The following is a 21,387-nucleotide window of genomic DNA, read 5'->3' as shown; positions in this document are numbered from 1 at the left end:
TGGAGACTTATATCTCCCTCTCTAACTTTAAGCATCAGCTGTACACAGCCCATCTGTAAATAGCACACCCAACTACCTCATCCCCATATTGTTCTAAAAAACAAAAAGTGCGACTGCACTGACTTCTTAATTGAAAATGTCTTAATAGTGTTTGTTTTGTGCAGAGACCTTGGTCAATAAGCCCTTACACAGCCTGGAGGTCTGTTGGGTCATTGTCCTGTTGAAAAACAAATGATAGTCCCACTAAGCACAAACCAGATGGGATGGCGTATCGCTGTAGAATGAGGTGGTAGCCATGCTGGTTAAGTGTGCCTTGAATACTAAAATAATCACTGACTGTGTCACCGGAAAAGCACATCCACACCATCACTCCTCCTCCATGCTTCACGGTGGGAACCACACCTGCAGAGATCATCCATTCACCTACTCTGCGTCTCAAAAAGACATGGCGGTTGTAACAAATAATCTCACATTTGGACTCATAAGACCAAAGGACGGATTTCCACTGGTCTAATGTCCATTGCTCGTGTTTCTTGGCACAAGCAAGTCTCTGCTTCTTATTGGTGTCCTTTAGTAGTGGTTTCTTTGCAGCAATTTGACCACGTCTTCTCTGAACAGTTGATGTTGAGATGTGTCTGTTACTTGAACTCTGTGAAGCATTTATTTGGGCCGCAATCTGAGGTGCAGTTAACTCTAATGAACTTATCCTCTGTAGCAGAGGTAACTCTGGGTCTTCCTTTCCGGTGGCGGTCCTCATGAAAGCCAGTTTCATCATAGTGTTTTTTGCGACTGCTCTTTCAAAGTTATTGAGGGGGCGTGGGGGCTGTGCTTTGGCAAAGTGGGTGGGGTTATATCCTTCCTGTTTGGCCCTGTCCGGGGGTGTCCTCGGATGGGGCCACAGTGTCTCCTGACCCCTCCTGTCTCAGCCTCCAGTATTTATGCTGCAGTAGTTATGTGTCGGGGGGCTGGGGTCAGTTTGTTATATCTGGAGTACTTCTCCTGTCCTATTCGGTGTCCTGTGTGAATCTAAGTGTGCGTTCTCTAATTCTCTCCTTCTCTCTTTCTTTCTCTCTCTCGGAGGACCTGAGCCCTAGGACCATGCCCCAGGACTACCTGACATGATGACTCCTTGCTGTCCCCAGTCCACCTGGCCATGCTGCTGTTCCAGTTTCAACTGACCTGAGCCCTAGGACCATGCCCCAGGACTACCTGACATGATGACTCCTTGCTGTCCCCAGTCCACCTGGCCATGCTGCTGCTCCAGTTTCAACTTCCACCTGACTGTGCTGCTGCTCCAGTTTCAACTGTTCTGCCTTATTATTATTCGACCATGCTGGTCATTTATGAACATTTGAACATCTTGGCCATGTTCTGTTATAATCTCCACCCGGCACAGCCAGAAGAGGACTGGCCACCCCACATAGCCTGGTTCCTCTCTAGGTTTCTTCCTAGGTTTTGGCCTTTCTAGGGAGTTTTTCCTAGCCACCGTGCTTCTACACCTGCATTGCTTGCTGTTTGGGGTTTTAGGCTGGGTTTCTGTACAGCACTTTGAGATATCAGCTGATGTACGAAGGGCTATAAAAATAAATTTGATTTGATTTGATTTGATTTGACATTTTCCGGATTGACTGACATTCCCGTCTTAATAAGTGATGATGGACTGTCATTTCAATTAGCTTATTTGAGCTGTTCTTGCCATAATACGGACTTGTTTTTTTAAAACCAAATAGTTTACCTTCTGTATACCAACCCTATCTTGTCACAACACAACTGATTGGCTCAAACGCATTAAGGAGGAAAGAAATTCCACAAATTAACTTTTAAGAAGGCACACCTGTTAATTGAAACACATTCCAGGTGACTACCTCATGAAGCTGCTTGAGAGAATGCCAAGCGTGTGCAAAGCTGTCAATCAAGGCAAAGGGTGGCTACTTTGAAGAATCTCAAATATAAAATATATTTTAATTGGTTTAACAAATTGTTGGTTACGACATGATTCCATATGTGTTATTTATGTGTGTTATTTCATAGATTTGACGTCTCCACATTATTTATGTCTCCATTATTCTACAATGTAGAAAATAGTAAAATATAGAAAAACCCTTGAATGAGTAGGTGTGTCCAAACTTTTGACTGGTGCTGTATATAATGGTGCGTATGGACAGTATATGTAAACATTCTTAAAGTGACCAGTGTTCGATGACTTCATGTACATAGGATAATGCATTCTGCAAGGTACAGGGTAGAGTACCGGGTGGTAGCCGGCTAGTAACAGTGACTAAGGTTTAGGCCAGAGAATTGGGCAAAGTTAGAAACTTTGTATCAGTCAACTGTTTATCAGTCAAGGCAAAGGGTGGCTACTTTGATGCACCTTTACTGTGTCCTCCTAGATGGTAGCAGGGTGCATAGCCCATATCTCGGGTGGCTGAGGCCCTTGATGATCTACTTGGCATTCCTGTGACACCAGGCAGTGTGCTCCCGATGATGAGTTGAGCAGACCACACCATCCTCTGGAGAGCCATGCGTTTGTGGACGGTGCAATTGCTGAACCAGGCGGTGATACAGCCAGACAAGATCCTCTCAATGGTGCATCTGTAGATGTTTGTGAGGGTCTTAGGGGCCAAGCCAAATTTCTTTAGTCTCCTGAGATTGAAGACACGATGTTGCAAGTTCGTCAACACTGTCTGTGTGAAGGGACCATTTCAGGTCATCAGTGATGTGAACGCAGAGGAACTTGAAGCTTGAGTAACAAGAGGACAAGCGTCTGCTTCTGGCAGGAACACCTAACTTGATGAGGCTGAGGCTCCTCTATGATTAACTCTGTAAAGAAAATTCTGCTACCCAGTGGAGTCTGATGTCCTACTTCTGGTGAATTCGTGCATACCATAGCCTAGAGTTCATTGTGTGCAGATACTGGACAAAATGATCCATCTCTCAGCTAGCAGGCTATCAAAATGATTTGATATCCCTCACAAAATAGATAGATCAAGGGTATTTAAAGTATGTTCACAAAAACCCCCAGATAGTGCCATTTTTTTCTCTCCAATAAAGTCCCCTTAGCCTCTCTCTTGCAGAATCAAATTTTGTCAGAACCTCCCTGCAACCTAAACATTTATGTTCCCAGAACAGGCAATGTTTTCACTTCTGTTCTCAGTACTTGGAGAAAACAAAGTTCAGTTTTAACGGTCAGGAAACTTATGGCTTTGTTCCCACAACCAATGTGAAACCCAAAAACAAGGAACCAAATGTGCTTGCTGGGTGGTGTGGTTGAATTAACAGCAAATAAAAACTGAGGCTTCCACAGAAAGTGTCTGGTTGAGAACAACAACATCCCTTCTCCACTTGAAATATTCAGGACATGAAGGCTCAAACATCAGTGCATTGAAGTCAATTTAATTAGAGTAGCTCAAAAGTGGATATTTCAGTGAGAACACAATAGAATAAAAAAAAATCTATCATACAGAGGCTACTATTACTGGACCTTTTAATCATGCTCCCTTTCCCAGCTGCTGCTATAAACAAGTCATTTATTTCTCTCAGCTTATACAGTGCATTAGGTAAGTATGCAGACCCTTTGACTTTTTCCACATTTTGTTACGTTACAGCCTTATTCTAAAATGTATTTTTAAAATCCTGATCAATCTACACACAATACCCCATAATGACAAAGCAAAAACAAGTTTTTAGAAAGTTGTGCAAATGTATAAAAACAAAATCAGAAATACATTATTAACATAAGCATTCAGATCCTTTGCTACGAGACTCAAATGAGCTCAGGTGCATCCTGTTTCCATTGATCATCCTTGAGATGTTTCTATAACTTGATTGGAGTCCACCTGTGGTAAAGTCAATTGATTGGACAGGATTTGGAAAGGCACACACCTTTCGTTTGACAGTGCACGTCAGAGCAAAGAACCAAGCAATGAGGTCATTGGAATTGTCTGTAGAGCTCCGAGACAGGATTGTGTCAAGGCAAAGATCTGAGGAAGGGTACCAACACATTTCTGCAGCATTGAAGGTCCCCAATAACACAGTGGCCTCCATTATTCTTAAATGGAACAAGTTTGGAACCACCAAGACTCTTCCCAAACAAACTGAGCAATCAGCGGAGAAGGGCCTTGTGTTGACCAAGAATCCAATGGTCTCTATGACAGAGCTCCAGAGTTCCTCTGTGGAGATTGGAGAACCTTTCAGAAGAACAACCGTCCCTGCAGCACTCCACCAATCAGGCCTTTGTGGTAGTGGCCAGAAGGAAGGCACTTCTCAGTAAAAGGCACATGACAGCCGGCTTAGAGTTTGCCAAAAGACACCTAAAGGACTCTCAGACCATGAGAAACAAGATTATCTGGTCTGATGAAACCAAGATTGAACTCTTTGGCCTGAATGCCAAGTGTCACATCTGGAGGAAACCTGTCACCATCCCTACGGTGAAGCATGGTGGAGACCGCATCATGATGTGGGGATGTTTTTCAGCAGCAGGGACTGGGAGACTTGAACGGAGCAAAGTACAAAACCTGCTCCAAAGCCCTCAGGACCTCAGACTTGGGCGAAGGTTCCCCTTCCAACAGGATGACCCTAAGCAAACAGCCAAGACAATGCAGAAGTGGCTTTGGGACAAGTCTCTGAATGTCCTTGAGTGGCCCAGCCAGAACCCAGACTTAAACCCAGACTTAAACGTAAACATCTCTGGAGAGACCTGAAAATAACTGTGAAGCAACAATCCCCATCCAACCTGACAGAGCTTGAGAGGATCTGCAGGATCTGTGCCAAGCTTGTAGTGTCATTTATTTAAATAGGAAAGTCAGTTAAGAACAAATTCTTATTTACAATGATGGGCCTACCGGGGAACAGTGGGTTAAGTGCCTTGTTCAGGGGCAGAACAACAGATGTTTATATATTTTTTTACCTTGTCAGCTCAGGGATTTGATCCAGCAACCTTTCGGTTACTGACCCAACACTCTAACCACTAGGCCTGTCATACCCTACACCCAAGGCTTTACATCGCTGCCAAAGGTGCTTCAACAAAGTAATGAGTAAAGGGTCTGAATACTTATGTAAATATGACATTTCATATTTTTTGTTTTCATAAATTTGCCAAAATTGAGAAAAAAGTTTTTGCTTTGTCATAGTGGTTTATTGTGTGTAGATTGATGAGGGGGGGAACTATTTAATCCATTTTATAAGGCTGTAATGTAACAAAATTAGCCAAAAGTCAAGGGGTCTGAATACTTTCTGAATGCACTGTATGGGGGCAATAATGGCATTCCTTGCAAATAAAGCCTCACTATTTCTATGTGTTGTGAAAAATATATGTGGTATCAAATAAACTATTTGACGTCATCACCTACAGTATGATTTTATATTAAGGTGTTTTCACAAAAAACGAATCTGAGATGGACAATCTTGATTGACTTTAAATTAAGTATGAGGAATGATTCAGGAGATGGAAAACCCCCCACACAAAATATGAATTGTCATCAGCATTTTTACTGTAGGTTTTTATAAATATCCAGTATACACTTATAAAATAGCTTGTATATTCTCCCAACATATTGGCAACAGTTCTTTGAAACCACCGACTTGATTTCATAATAACATTCAATCTACAAACCTGAGAAACAAACCAAACAAGAATAACAAAGGTTTTTCAAAAACATGCTACACAGTAGCATAAATTACAATGTATATTAGAGCCAATGCAAGCCTGAATTCAGTGTGACGAAAGACAATCTGCTCAAAATACATTGAAACATGGAAGTCTCACTATAGACCCAAGTCTGCCAGTTCAATCCCATATATTAACAAAGGACATTGTTTACATTTATCAAATGATGTCTTTGAGTCTAAGAGACATCAAGGTACTAAAAGTGTCAGCATACTCATAATTCAATTATTGCCTCAATAAATAGATTTTTTAAGAAGCAAAGCTTCCATGTCTGTCAGTCACAGGTCCAGTGTTCACCATGGGCAGCTCTTTCCCCTGCAGGACTCAGGATCCCCTCATTGGAGAGTGTAGGTTGACAGTAGGTTGGTGATTGTCCATTTCTGACCAGAGCACTTCTGTATGGCCAGCTGGTAGCCAAACTCCGTTTCGCCGTTCTCTACCAGCTCCAGGCAACGTTTGGAATTCATGTTTTCTATGGAGCCTCCCTTTAGGACACAGAGCAAATACAAAATGTTGAGTTATGCAGTCATTTCACTTTGCTCATATACATTGTGTCCAGATATGTTTCGTATTGCGTCAGACAACAACATTGATGAATACGCTGATTCGGGGGAAATTGGCCAAGATGGCTGCTTGAACAGACGCTTTTTTTACCGAGCTCCGTACCAAACTTCAGAAAGATTGTGAAAATAGTTTTTTTTTAAAGTTTAGTCATTATTATTTTTATTTGTTCAAGATATAAGACCTTTCCTGTGACTGGAATGATAATTGGCATGTCCATGCAAAGTCGTGACAAAAAAAGAAAGGAAAAAGTTAGCCATTCTATTGCTAATCAACAAGAGAGAAACGTGCTTATAGACAACTGCCATAACTACACTTGGCCTATGGATAATATCATGCTTTCGAATGCTGAAGATGACGAATTCCCCTCTTTACCGGTTACTCCGTGCAAACCTCCACCCTCCAAAAAACCCAACATGAACTCTGACATCGTGGCTACCCTCTCCTTACTCATCAACTCCAGGTGTGACGCCATTGAGAAAATGGTAGGCGCAAACACCATGGTTATCGAAGGCTTGAAAAAGACTGTGGAGTTTGCATGTGGTGAAATTAATGATGTGAAAACGAGAGTGGCAAAAGTTGAAAAAAATGTGGAAAGGGTGGAAAAGAATAACAATGTCTACCATAGACGTCTCACTGATCTGGAACAATACACAAGAAAATGGAACCTGAGACTCTACGGCTTGCCAGAGGTGGAGAATGAAGATGTGCGAGGAGAGGCTATCCGTATCTGCCAAGAAGTTTTGCCTGCAGAGAAGAACAAAGTTGGTGATACCATCGATGTTGTACATCGCCTCGGCAAGAAGCAACAGCAAAGCGATTCAAGACCCAGGGGTATCATCATCCTATTCACTACCAGATTCTACAGGGATGCTGTCTGGAAAGCTGCTAGGAAGAACGCCTTCCTTCAGAGCCATGGTATGCGTTTCGCCGAGCATCTCAGCCCGGAAGACATAGAAAGAAGGAACAAGTTGTGGCCAACGATCAAGATAGCACGAAGTGAGGGGAAGGCTGCTTACTTCGTCGGAGGACGAGGTTTCATCAACGGTTCAGAAATCCATATTCCTCCCTAAAATCTCACCAGAAGGAACAGGTTGATGGTTTCAGCCATGGTATTCTCATTTTCCTTATGTGGTTTACCTAACAAGCATCAGGTGACTATTTTAAAGGAATACTCAGGTATTTCAATTAATTAATTTGTTCTTGTATGACCAGAAGCCCTATTTTGTTTATAAACTTACAATAAAGATTGAAAGCTGAATTGATGTTTTATGTATACAGTAACTAAGATACTGTTTTAAATGGCATACAGATCTGCTCTGACTTTACACGGTTATTGTTCTATTTAGTTATTAATACTTATTTCCAAAAAAGGTCTTAGGAATGTTTATATGTAAAATATTTTGTTATACAATTATTTTATGATCAGTTTTCATATGTACTTATAATAGTAGGTACCCTTTTATTTAAATTATTATTTGTTTTATTTCTCAAAATAGTTCCTGATTACACTAAAGAGGGTTTTTAGTCTCTCTTACTACAAGAACCCTTGGTTTGGTCTTGAACATAATTTCCAGTTGAGTTGAATTTCAAAGGTTATGGAATAAGCTATTTTCACTTTAAATTGACTTAAATGGTGCAGATCTCGGTTCCTTATCGTTTACGTTCACTGCTCCTACGTCTTTGACTCATCCTACTACAGTTTATACTTTTATATAATCTTTGTTGTTTTGTCTTTGTCTATATTATCTCTTAATGCTAGGGGGTTACGAAACTGTGTGAAGCGCAAGGCCTTATTTCTATTTGCTAAACAATTTCGAACAGATCTTTGCTTTTTTCAAGAGTCTCACTCAATTTCTGCTGATGCCAACTTCTGGAGGTCACAGTGGGGCAACGATATTTGGCTTTCCCATGGATCTGAACGCTCTGCTGGTGTCACTACAATGAAAAATACCTTTGGTGGTAATATTCTACACTCGAAATGTGACCCCTTTGGTCACTTTATTTGTCTTGTGATCAGTTAGAATGACATTACACTCATTACTGTAAACTTCTACGGGTACAACACCAAACATGAGAATGATGAGTTGCTTGAATCTATAGAGAAACATATACTTCATTGGTTATCTAAATTTCCCAATTCGTTATTATTGATAGGAGGGGACTTTAACATTACAATAGATAATTCAACTGATAGATGGCCCCCAGGTAGGCCAACCAATCAGAATTTGGGTTTAATACTTTTTATGGAAAAGTTTGATCTTACTGATATATGGAGAGAGAGGTTTCCGGCCGAAAGATCATTCACTTGGAGTAACAAAACAGGCTACAGACAATCCAGAATAGATTTTTGGCTTATATCCAAATGTATTGATAGTGAGTGTGTTACTACAAATATTTGTACTACTCCCCTCACAGACCATAAGGCTATTTACATTGATATCAAAATATTTACCCCTGATACGAACCTTGGTAGAGCATCCTACTGGAAGCTAAATAGCTCATTATTAAATAATGATATAGTTACATTTGAGGTTAAAGATCTGCTCTCACACTTTTTTGACTGCCTTGCCTGGTTCACCAATTACTTTGCAGACAGAGTTCAGTGTGTCAAATCGGAGGGCATGCTGTCCGGTCCTCTGGCAGTCTCTATGGGGGTGCCACAGGGTTCAATTCTCGGGCCGACTCTTTTCTCTGTGTATATCAATGATGTTGCTCTTGCTGCGGGCGATTCCCTGATCCACCTCTACGCAGACGACACCATTCTATATACTTTCGGCCCGTCTTTGGACACTGTGCTATCTAACCTCCAAACAAGCTTCAATGCCATACAACACTCCTTCCGTGGCCTCCAACTGCTCTTAAACGCTAGTAAAACCAAATGCATGCTTTTCAACCGGTCGCTGCCTGCACCTGCATGCCCGACTAGCATCACCACCCTGGATGGTTCCGACCTAGAATATGTGGACGTCTATAAGTACCTAGGTGTCTGGCTAGACTGCAAACTCTCCTTCCAGACTCATATCAAACATCTCCAATCGAAAATCAAATCAAGAGTCGGCTTTCTATTCCGCAACAAAGCCTCCTTCACTCAAGCCGCCAAGCTTACCCTAGTAAAACTGACTATCCTACCGATCCTCGACTTCGGCGATGTCATCTACAAAATGGCTTCCAACACTCTACTCAGCAAACTGGATGCAGTCTATCACAGTGCCATCCGTTTTGTCACTAAAGCACCTTATACCACCCACCACTGCGACTTGTATGCTCTAGTCGGCTGGCCCTCGCTACATATTCGTCGCCAGACCCACTGGCTCCAGGTCATCTACAAGTCTATGCTAGGTAAAGCTCCGCCTTATCTCAGCTCACTGGTCACGATGGCAACACCCATCCGTAGCACGCGCTCCAGCAGGTGTATCTCACTGATCATCCCTAAAGCCAACACCTCATTTGGCCGCCTTTCGTTCCAGTACTCTGCTGCCTGTGACTGGAACGAATTGCAAAAATCGCTGAAGTTGGAGACTTTTATCTCCCTCACCAACTTCAAACATCAGCTATCTGAGCAGCTAACCGATCGCTGCAGCTGTACATAGTCTATTGGTAAATAGCCCACCCTTTTCACCTACCTCATCCCCATACTGTTTTTATTTATTTACTTTTCTGCTCTTCTGCACACCAATATCTCTACCTGTACATGACCATCTGATCTTTTATCACTCCAGTGTTAATCTGCAAAATTGTAATTATTTGCCTACCTCCTCATGCCTTTTGCACACATTGTATATAGACCCCCCCTTTGTTTTCTACTGTGTTATTGACTTGTTAATTGTTTACTCCATGTGTAACTCTTTGTTGTATGCTCACACTGCTATGCTTTATCTTGGCCAGGTCGCAGTTGCAAATGAGAACTTGTTCTCAACTAGCCTACCTGGTTAAATAAAGGTGAAATAAAAAAATAAAAAATAAAAAAAGGGCTTGTGAAGAAAAATCTTATTGCAAGAACTGGGAGCTCTTTAAATTTGAGGTGTCCAAATATCTTAGAAAATATGGTAGTAATCTTGCTAAGACCAGAAGAGCTGAGGAGGAAAAGGTGATCATTAAGATAACTTCCCTTTCTCAGAGGTCCCCAGCTGACCTCTTGGGGGAGGAGAAGATGGAACTAATTGAGTTACAAAATTAACTGGACAATATATATAAATTAAAAGCAGAAGGAGCCTTTATTAGATCTAGGAAAAAATGGATTGAGGAGGGAGAACAGAATTCCTCCTATTTTTTAGACTTGAGAAATTTCACTCTAAAAATAACACTATCCATATGTTAAACATTGATGGTGTTATTACAGATGACCAAAAATTAATCGCTAAATACTGCAGCAATTTTTACAGAAAATTGTATAGCTCTACGTACTGTCAGGAATCCACAGATATGTTTTTTAACTCACTGAATAATGTTCACTCTATCAGTGATATAGAATCTAAACAGTGTGATGAACCCATCAAAGTTGAAGAGATTAGAGAGTCTATCAAACATCTAAAGAACAATAAATCACCAGGTGTTGATGGAATTACATCAGAATTTTACAAATTATTTTCTGAACAAGTAGCTCCCTTCCTATTTGAAGTCTTTTTAGAGAGTATTAAAAACAATGTTCTCCCTCCTACAATGAGTCAGGGGTTAATAACACTGATACCTAAGCCTAAAAAAGAAGTGCTGCTCATCGATAACTGGCGTCCAATTTGTCTTCTTAATAATGACTATAAGATATTAGCCTCACTACTTGCAAAACGAATTAAAGAAGTTCTGGATGCAATCATTGATGAAACACAGTCTGGCTTCATGAGGAACAGACATATTTCTAACAATGTCAGACTAGTATTAGACATACTTGACTACTCAGACCTAATAACTGAGGATAGCTTCATATTATTTTTAGATTTTTATAAAGCATTTGACACAGTAGAGCATCAGTTTCTCTTCCACTCCCTTGAGAGACTTGGCTTTGGGGATTTTTTTCTGTAAGGCTATTAAGACTCTCTATGCAAATGGTAACAGCTCTATCAAATTGAAATATGGCACCTCACCTAGATTTGAGTTAAAGAGAGGAATTAGGCAAGGTTGTCCTATCTCTCCGTACCTGTTTTTATTAATCACCCAACTTCTTGCAAATTCTTTAAATAATAGTCCTGTACAAGGTATTTCCATAGCTGGTAAAGAAATTATTATAAGCCAGCTGGTTGACGATACTAAACTTTTTCTGAAAGACGCTAACCAAATTCCCATATCGATCAATGTGATACAATCCTTTTCCAAAGTGTCTGGTCTATATCTTAACATTAAGAAATGTGAACTCATGGCTGTCAAAGATTGTGTGACACCTTCATATTATGGTATTCCAGTAAAAGAAGAACTTACATATTTAGGCATAACCATTACAAAGGATCAGAAGTCTAGAGGCTTACTAAATTTTAACCCTCTTATTAAAAAACCCCAGAAGAAACTAAATCAATGGCTACAGAGGGACTTGATAACTGATAACCAAGGCTGAAGGTATCTCTAGACTAACATATGGTGCTCTATCTTTATATCTTGACCGTAAAATAAGCAAGGAGATAGACCAGATGCTTTTCAACTTTCTTTGGAGAAACCGTACCCATTACATTAGGAAAACTGTTGTAATGAACACTTATGAGAATGGTGGACTGAATTTTCTGGATTTTACTACTTTAAATAATTCTTTCAAGATCAATTGGATAAAACAATTCCTAAGAAGACCCACTTCTATCTGGAATTTTATTCCTCATCATGTCTTCTCTACTTTTGGTGGCCTTAACTTCATGTTGTTTTGCAATTATAATATTGACAAAGTTCCAGTGAAACTTTCTGCTTTTCATCGGCAGGTTTTCTTGTCATGGTCCTTAATTTATAAACACAATTTTTCTCCACACAGATATTATATATGGAATAATCGGGATATATTGTATAAAAATACCTCTCTGTTTTTAGAATATTGGTTCAGAAATAATATCCTATTGGTGAGCCAACTGGTAAATGCAGAGGGTTTATTACTCAGTTATAAAGAATTCTTATCACTTTACAAGGTCCCTGTAACACCTAAAGATTTTGCAATTGTTTTAGATGCCATTCCCTCAGGTGTTGCTATGTTATTCAGGAACATGTCAAGACCTGACCCTCAGAGCCTACCTTCTATTGACCCTGTTGACTCATCAGTAGGAAAGATTTGTTTCTCTTTTGGTCCATTCAACAACAGAGCGATACAATCCTTGTTTCAGCAGGATGTTGTATCTATACCTTATGTCATACCTTATTGGAATGGATTTATTGATAATATGTGTTGGAAAAAAGTTTGGATGTTGCCACAAACATACCTACTTGTTAACAAAATTAAGGAAGTTTCCTTTAAAATCATTCATAAATATTATCCTGCCAACCACTATATGAAGAAGTTTAAGGAAAACATCAACTCAAATTGCTCCTTTTGTAATGACCACCCAGAAACAGTTGTGCATCTTTTTTGGCATTGTATGCATGTAAGAAAACTGTGGCAAGACATCAGTAGGTTTATAATTGAACACATTTATGAAGATTTTACACTATTGTGGAGAGATGTACTGTTTGGATTCTTTACATACAATAGAAATAAGCGGAATCATTTTTATGTAATTAATTTCATTATTCTTTTGGCCAAATTTCATATACACAAATGTAAATTTACAAACAGAAAACCACATTTTCGTACCCTACAAAAAGAAATTGAACTTTATTTTAAGACGGTTAAATGCTCTACTAACAAAAAAGCTGTTAGAATTGTAAGTATATGCATGTCCCTTAAGGTCCTTGTGTAATTGTAATGTGATATTGTACCCCCTAGCTCGATTGTCCATTGTTTGTAATCTATGTATGCTTGTGTTCCCTCATGTGCTTTATGTATTGATTTGTTGTTAATAAAAAAATACATAAAAAATAAAAAATATTTAAAAAATTACAAAAAATTACAAAAAATACGCTGATTCGGTGTGCGAGTTCATTAGAACGTGCGTTGAAGATGTCGTTCCCATAGCAGTTCCCATACTGCAATGCTCTATTTTCCGGCTACCCGGATAAAGCACTAAATAAACTTCAGTTAGTGCTAAATACGGCTGCTAGAATCCTGACTAGAACCAAAAAATTTGATCATATTACTCCAGTGCTAGCCTCTCTACACTGGCTTCCTGTCAAAGCAAGGGCTGATTTCAAGGTTTTACTGCTAACCTACAAAGCATTACATGGGCTTGCTCCTACCTATCTCTCTGATTTGGTCCTGCCGTACATACCTATACGTACGCTACGGTCACAAGACGCAGGCCTCCTAATTGTCCCTAGAATTTCTAAGCAAACAGCTGGAGGCAGGGCTTTCTCCTATAGAGCTCCATTTTTATGGAACGGTCTGCCTACCCATGTCAGAGACGCAAACTCGGTCTCAACCTTTAAGTCTTTACTGAAGACTCATCTCTTCAGTGGGTCATATGATTGAGTGTAGTCTGGCCCAGGAGTGGGAAGGTGAACGGAAAGGCTCTGGAGCAACGAACCGCCCTTGCTGTCTCTGCCTGGCCGGTTCCCCTCTTTCCACTGGGATTCTCTGCCTCTAACCCTATTACAGGGGCTGAGTCACTGGCTTGCTGGGGCTCTCTCATGCCGTCCCTGGAGGGGGTGCGTCACCTGAGTGGGTTGATTCACTGTTGTGGTCATCCTGTCTGGGTTGGCGCCCCCCCCCCCCTTGGGTTGTGCCGTGGCGGAGATCTTTGTGGGCTATACTCAGCCTTGTCTCAGGATGGTAAGTTGGTGGTTGAAGATATCCCTCTAGTGGTGTGGGGGCTGTGCTTTGGCAAAGTGGGTGGGGTTATATCCTTCCTGTTTGGCCCTGTCCGGGGGTGTCCTCGGATGGGGCCACAGTGTCTCCTGACCCCTCCTGTCTCAGCCTCCAGTATTTATGCTGCAGTAGTTTGTGTCGGGGGGCTGGGGTCAGTTTGTTATATCTGGAGTACTTCTCCTGTCCTATTCGGTGTCCTGTGTGAATCTAAGTGTGCGTTCTCTAATTCTCTCCTTCTCTCTTTCTTTCTCTCTCTCGGAGGACCTGAGCCCTAGGACCATGCCCCAGGACTACCTGACATGATGACTCCTTGCTGTCCCCAGTCCACCTGGCCATGCTGCTGTTCCAGTTTCAACTGACCTGAGCCCTAGGACCATGCCCCAGGACTACCTGACATGATGACTCCTTGCTGTCCCCAGTCTACCTGGCCATGCTGCTGCTCCAGTTTCAACTTCCACCTGACTGTGCTGCTGCTCTAGTTTCAACTGTTCTGCCTTATTATTATTCGACCATGCTGGTCATTTATGAACATTGAACATCTTGACCATGTTCTGTTATAATCTCCACCCGGCACAGCCAGAAGAGGACTGGCCACCCCACATAGCCTGGTTCCTCTCTAGGTTTCTTCCTAGGTATTGGCCTTTCTAGGGAGTTTTTCCTAGCCACCGTGCTTCTCCACCTGCATTGCTTGCTGTTTGGGGTTTTAGGCTGGGTTTCTGTACAGCACTTTGAGATATCAGCTGATGTACGAAGGGCTATATAAATAAATTTGATTTGATTTGATTTGATTTGATAGCAACGATTAAAACATTCCCAAACCAGAAACCGTGGATTGATGGCAGCATTCGCGTGAAACTGAAAGCGTGAACCACTGCTTTTAATCAGGGCAAGGTGACCGGAAACATGACCAAATACAAACAGTGTAGCTATTCCCTCCGCAAGGCAATCAAACAAGCTAAGCGTCAGTATAGAGACAGAATCTCAATTCAACGGTAGTAGAATCTCAATTCAACGGCTCAGACGCAAGAGGTATGTGGCAGGGTCTACAGTCAATCACGGATTACAAAAAGAAAACCAGCCCCGTCACGGACCAGGATGTCTTGCTCCCAGGCAGACTAAATAACTTTTTTGCCCGCTTTGAGGACAATACAGTGCCACTGACACGGTCTGCAAACAAAACATGCAGCCTCTCCTTCACTGCAGCCGAGGTGAGTAAAACATTTAAACGTGTTAACCCTCGCAAGGTTGCAGGCCCAGACGGCATCCCCAGCCGCGCCCTCAGAGCATGCGCAGACCAGCTGGCTGGTGTGTTTAAGGACATATTCAATCAATCCCTATCCCAGTCTGCTGTTCCCACATGCTTCAAGAGGGCCACCATTGTTCCTGTTCCCAAGAAAGCTAAGGTAACTGAGCTAAATGACTACCGCCCTGTAGCACTCACTTCCGTCATCATGAAGTGCTTTGAGAGACTAGTCAAGGACCATATCACCTCCACCCTACCTGACACCCTAGACCCACTCCAATTTGCTTACCGCCCAAATAGGTCCACAGACGATGCAATCTCAACCACACTGCACACTGCCCTAACCCATCTGGACAAGAGGAATACCTATGTGAGAATGCTGTTCATCGACTACAGCTCGGCATTTAACACCATAGTACCCTCCAAGCTCGTCATCAAGCTCGAGACCCTGGGTCTCGACCCCGCCCTGTGCAACTGGGTACTGGACTTCCTGACGGGCCGCCCCCAGGTGGTGAGGGTAGGCAACAACATCTCCACCCCGCTGATCCTCAACACTGGGGCCCCACAAGGGTGCGTTCTGAGCCCTCTCCTGTACTCCCTGTTCACCCACGACTGCGTGGCCACGCACGCCTCCAACTCAATCATCAAGTTTGCGGACGACACAACAGTGGTAGGCTTGATTACCAACAACGACGAGACGGCCTACAGGGAGGAGGTGAGGGCCCTCGGAGTGTGGTGTCAGGAAAATAACCTCACACTCAACGTCAACAAAACTAAGGAGATGATTGTGGACTTCAGGAAACAGCAGAGGGAACACCCCCCTATCCACATCGATGGAACAGTAGTGGAGAGGGTAGCAAGTTTTAAGTTCCTCGGCATACACATCACAGACAAACTGAATTGGTCCACTCACACAGACAGCATCGTGAAGAAGGCGCAGCAGCGCCTCTTCAACCTCAGGAGGCTGAAGAAATTTGGCTTGTCACCAAAAGCACTCACAAACTTCTACAGATGCACAATCGAGAGCATCCTGGCGGGCTGTACCACCGCCTGGTATGGCAACTGCTCCGCCCACAACCGCAAGGCTCTCCAGAGGGTAGTGAGGTCTGCACAACGCATCACCGGGGGCAAACTACCTGCCCTCCAGGACACCTACACCACCCGATGTTACAGGAAGGCCATGAAGATCATCAAGGACAACAACCACCCGAGCCACTGCCTGTTCACCCCGCTATCATCCAGAAGGCGAGGTCAGTACAGGTGCATCAAAGCTGGGACCGAGAGACTGAAAAACAGCTTCTATTCTCAAGGCCATCAGACTGTTAAACAGCCACCACTAACATTGAGTGGCTGCTGCCAACACACTGACTCAACTCCAGCCACTTTAATAATGGTAATTGATGGGAAATGATGTAAAATATATCATTAGCCACTTTAAACAATGCTACCTAATATAATGTTTACATACCCTACATTATTCATCTCATATGTATACGTATATACTGTACTCTATATCATCTACTGCATCTTTATGTAATAATGTATCACTAGCCACTTTAACTATGCCACTTTGTTTACATACTCATCTCATATGTATACACTGTACTCGATACCATCTACTGTATCTTGCCTATGCCGCTCTGTACCATCACTCATTCATATATCTTTATGTACATATTCTTTATCCCCTTACACTTGTGTGTATAAGACAGTAGTTTTGGAATTGTTAGTTAGATTACTTGTTGGTTATTACTGCATTGTCAGAACTAGAAGCACAAGCATTTCGCTACACTCGCATTAACATCTGCTAACCATGTGTATGTGACAAATAACATTTGATTTGATTTTCCCTGTGCTGAAATGCATTGTGTCCAGTCATTTCCCTGTGATGAAATACATTTTGTACATCAGGAGCTCCAACTTGTAATGGCAGGCCAATGAGGCCCTTTAAAATCAACATGATACATCTGTAATCACAGAGAGAAAATTCATGCAGATGGATCTTTTACATTATAGTAATTTAGCAGACGCTTTTATCCAGTGCATAGATTTTCATACTTCTTCTTACTGGCCCTCCGTGGGAATCGAACTCACAACCCTGGCGTTTGCATGTGCCAAACTCCTCAGTCCTCATACCCATAAAATGATGCTGCCACCACATTACTTGAAATTGACATTTGAACGGAGCAAAATGTGACAATTGTGAAAGGGGTGTGAAGACTTTCTCTACCAACTGAGCCATAAGGGAGGCCGTTTGATAATGTCACCTGAGGAACAACGAGAATCTATATAACTGAGGCTAGCCTACAATCACTAAGGATAACGATCTAAAAGCCTTCAACCCCAGGTTAATGTCTCTGGTAGGTCCTGCTTTTTCCTCGCCCTCTCTTGCACCCCAGTATCTCTACTTGCACATCATCATCTACACATCTATCACTCCAGTGTTAATGCTAAATTGTAATGACATCGACTCTATGGCCTATTTATTGCCTCACCTCCCTAATCTTCTACATTTGCACACACTGTACATAGATTTTTCCATTGTGTTATTGACTGTACGTGTGTTTATGTGCAACTCTGTGTTGTTTTTGTCGCAAGGTTTTGCTTGATCTTGGCCAGGTCGCAGTTGTAAATGAGAACTTGTTCTCAACTGGCCTACCTGCTTAAATAAATAAAGGTGAAATAAATACAAAAAAAAAATATATATATATATATACACATTACTGTAACAAAGTCAGACTTCTGCAGGTGCAAGTGGATGTGGAGGATTTGTCCATTGTAAAAAAAATGTATTAAAAAATGGCTTGATTGTGTCTGCAGGAACCCTGAAGATCTCAGATTAAGTTAATCAAGGATGTTAAATGGCAACCACCAGATGAGAAAAAACCCCACTTTTACAGCATCTCCAGTGGCATGCTACTCAAAGACAGATACAGTGCCTCGTGGAAGTCTACACACCCCTTTCACAATTGTGACATTTTGCTGCCTTCAAATTAAAATGTTTAGTAATGTGGTGGCAGCATAATTGTATGGTATGCTGGTCACCTGCAGAGACTAAGGAGTTTGTCAGGATCCAAAATAAATATGAAAAGAGCAAAGACCAGGTAAAAAAATTGCCTACGTCTTCTGAATGCCTAACCCTGGGATAGAGGTTTCTTTTTTTGTGGGACAATTACACAAATTTGAATGCCAAAGACACCATAATGACTTTCCAATAGGTGTTGAGTGTTCCTGAAAAAGGTCCATTCTCAGTCCTGACAACCTTTTCATATGTGAGTTCCAAATATCTCTAATGGTCACCCCAGCATGAGTCGTTTTACGCACGTGATGTCAGAATGCACTCACTGTTCCAAAATGTGATTATTACGCAATAGGACAGTTAACACAGGCTGCCTGCTAATTATTTATAGGCTGTTTCAACATGTCAATTTCAAATGAATTTCTAACACGTATTTTCTAACAGTTTGAATTGAGGTGTGTTCCGCCTCCTCATTAATTCACATAGAAGTAGCCAATTTCAACGTTGCAGACAATTATGTTTGATGCTTTACTGAGCCGGTGTTTGCGCAGACCAAGTACACAGATATTTGCGCAGTCCTGCACGAATTAGAACATTTTCTGAATGAATTAAATCGCTTTAGCCGTGATTGCAAAATTAATCAATGCTCCCTTTGTTATTTAGTTTAATAACTAAAATGCTTGACTGTATTTAAATACATGGATGACAAGTATGCTGTGTGATGCCGTGCACAAATTAATGAGCGATTGATTGATGTACTGTATATTGAAGTAGGCCTTTAAGCCAATAAGTACGTTATCCTATAACAGCTACAGTAAGAAATGCTTTTTCGTTTTTCTTGGAATAAAAAAAACATAATATTCATCAAATGAATTAGCTACATTTCTAAAAACCAATCCCATATAGTCTGTTCAATTCAAGGCTCCCTTTGACTCTAGGTCTACAGCTCCATGTCATTTCAATAACTTAGCTTCTCAAAGATGCCCTCTTGGTGGGCAAACTAGCACTAACTACAATTAATAAACTGGTCCTGAACATCTCTAAAAGGAAGAGAATTTTCTTTGGTACAAATCATTCCCTAAGTTCTAGACCTCAGCTGAATCTGGTAATGAATGGTGTGGCTGTTGAACTAGTTGATGCGACTAAATTACTTGGTGTTACCTTAGCTTGTAAACTGTCATGGTCAAAACATAGATTCAATGGTTGTAAAGATGGGGAGAGGTCTAGCCGTAAATAAAGAGATGCTCTGCTTTTTTGACACCACACTCCAAAAAGCAAGTTCTGCAGGCTCTAGTTTTGTCTAATCTTGATTATTGTCCAGTCGTGTGGTCGAGTGCTGGAAGGAAATACCTAGTTAAGCTGCAGCTGGCCCAGAACAAAGGGGCACGTTTTGCTCTTAATTGTAATCGGAGGGCTAATATAAATACTATGCATGCCAGTCTCTCTTGGCTAAGAGTTAAGGAGAGACTGACTATCGCTGTACATAACTACTGTAAATGAAAACAGCATCTACAGTGGTACAAATATATTCTTGAATTTGATCAAATTAAAACGCACATTATTTTCTATTTTGTACTAACAAGTGGTTGACATGGTGAATAATCCAATAATAATTGGTATGACATGGCTCTCGGAACTCATTAAGGGAGGATTCTAAATTAAAATACCTGCAGATCAATAAAATGTCCCTGTAAATCTAATTCAATTTAGAGGATTGGAGGATTCTAAATTAATATCCAAGGGGATTTTATACAATTATAATGCAGGGTTAATAATAAATGTATATATTTGTAGGGGTTGATGCATTCTTCGTTAGTGCAAATCTGGTCTGTGATATTGATTTAGAAATGTAAAACCTTACAGAGAATATCTAAAGGGGCTTTTATATAATTATAATGCAAGTTTAATAATAATAAAAATGGTTGGATAACCGATAGGCTCTCGGAACTCATTAAGAGGCAGCTTCTATCTTCAATATAATCATTAATTCAGAAGGTTTAACCCTGCAGTAGGTTATAATAATACATGCCTTCTGGGAATGTTAAAAAGTCCAAAAGGTTATGGGTTGAATTTTGGCTGTCAAAAGGATTCAAATCAACCAATGTCAGCCTTTAAATGCTTTATTATCCAAATGTTTGAAGTGCGTGTGGGCGACGGAGAGAAACAAAATGGTGCAGTTTGAGGCCATGAAGCGGAGAGTGATTTTTAAAATATATTTTACCTTTATTTATACAGGTTTTTTTCTCATTGAGATAACATCTATTTTCCAAGAGAGACCTGGTCCAATAGCAGCAGAGGGAACAATGTTTCTGACAAAAAAAAAAAACGTCTCGACTAAAAACAGCAGGCCTAAAAACAACTACACTCTTCCATGATATATACATCGATCAAGTGATTAAACTCCACCAACAAAACTAGATCATTACATTTTAAAATGTTCAGGAGAGAATTCCAAACAAATACTTATTTTCCACCATAATTTGCAAATAAATTCATTCAAAATCCTACAATGTGATTTTCAGGATTTTTTTCCCTCATTTTGTCTGTCATAGTTGAAGTGTACCTATGATAAAAATGACAGGCCTCTCTCATCTTTTTAAGTGGGAGAACTTGCACAATTGGTGGCTGACTAAATACTTTTTTGCCCCACTGTTTATCAGGCAACACATATATCTTAAGAATGTCATGGAATATAATTGAACATTTTTTTTTCTCTTAGAATAAAAACCTTTGTGTAACAACTGTTTTAGTAAGTAATATGCTACAGTCTAGTTACAGCTTCTTCTAACCAAAACCAAGTGTCTTTTTTCGGGTGTGCGTGCAGGACAGAGGAATAGCAATTCTTACACTATTGTTCTAAATTCAATCATCTTCATCCTCATCATTCCATTTATTGAAATTCAATTTTGAACAATTATCAGTTTCTAGCATTCATTTAAGTACATTCGCATTAGCACCAAAAAGCATACTCATTGCTCTAACTCCCCCTTGTGGTGGTCTGGAGCAATGAAGCAGTGGCACAGGGTAACGTA

At 41.0% G+C, this 21,387-nt stretch overlaps 1 protein-coding gene across 2 annotated transcripts in view; it reads right to left on the bottom strand.

Annotated features, from left to right (window-relative positions):
* Positions 1-3,372: 3,372 nt before the first annotated feature.
* LOC109889579 (polypeptide N-acetylgalactosaminyltransferase 18) overlaps positions 3,373-21,387 on the bottom strand; it is a 106,107-nt gene continuing 88,092 nt past the window's right edge. The window contains exon 11 of one of the 2 annotated variants that reach the window (XM_020481118.2): positions 3,373-6,150. In XM_020481118.2, coding sequence (XP_020336707.1) covers positions 6,001-6,150 — 150 coding nt within the window. In that variant the 3' untranslated portion in view covers positions 3,373-6,000. The remainder of the gene's footprint in view (positions 6,151-21,387) is intronic. The other variant, XM_020481119.2, reaches the window with a different exon arrangement.

The sequence above is a fragment of the Oncorhynchus kisutch genome, linkage group LG4, assembly GCF_002021735.2.
Source record: "Oncorhynchus kisutch isolate 150728-3 linkage group LG4, Okis_V2, whole genome shotgun sequence".
NCBI classification, from domain to species: domain Eukaryota; kingdom Metazoa; phylum Chordata; class Actinopteri; order Salmoniformes; family Salmonidae; genus Oncorhynchus; species Oncorhynchus kisutch.
The sequence above is the reverse complement of the archived record's forward strand: the minus strand, read 5'-3'. Positions and strand labels throughout refer to the sequence as shown.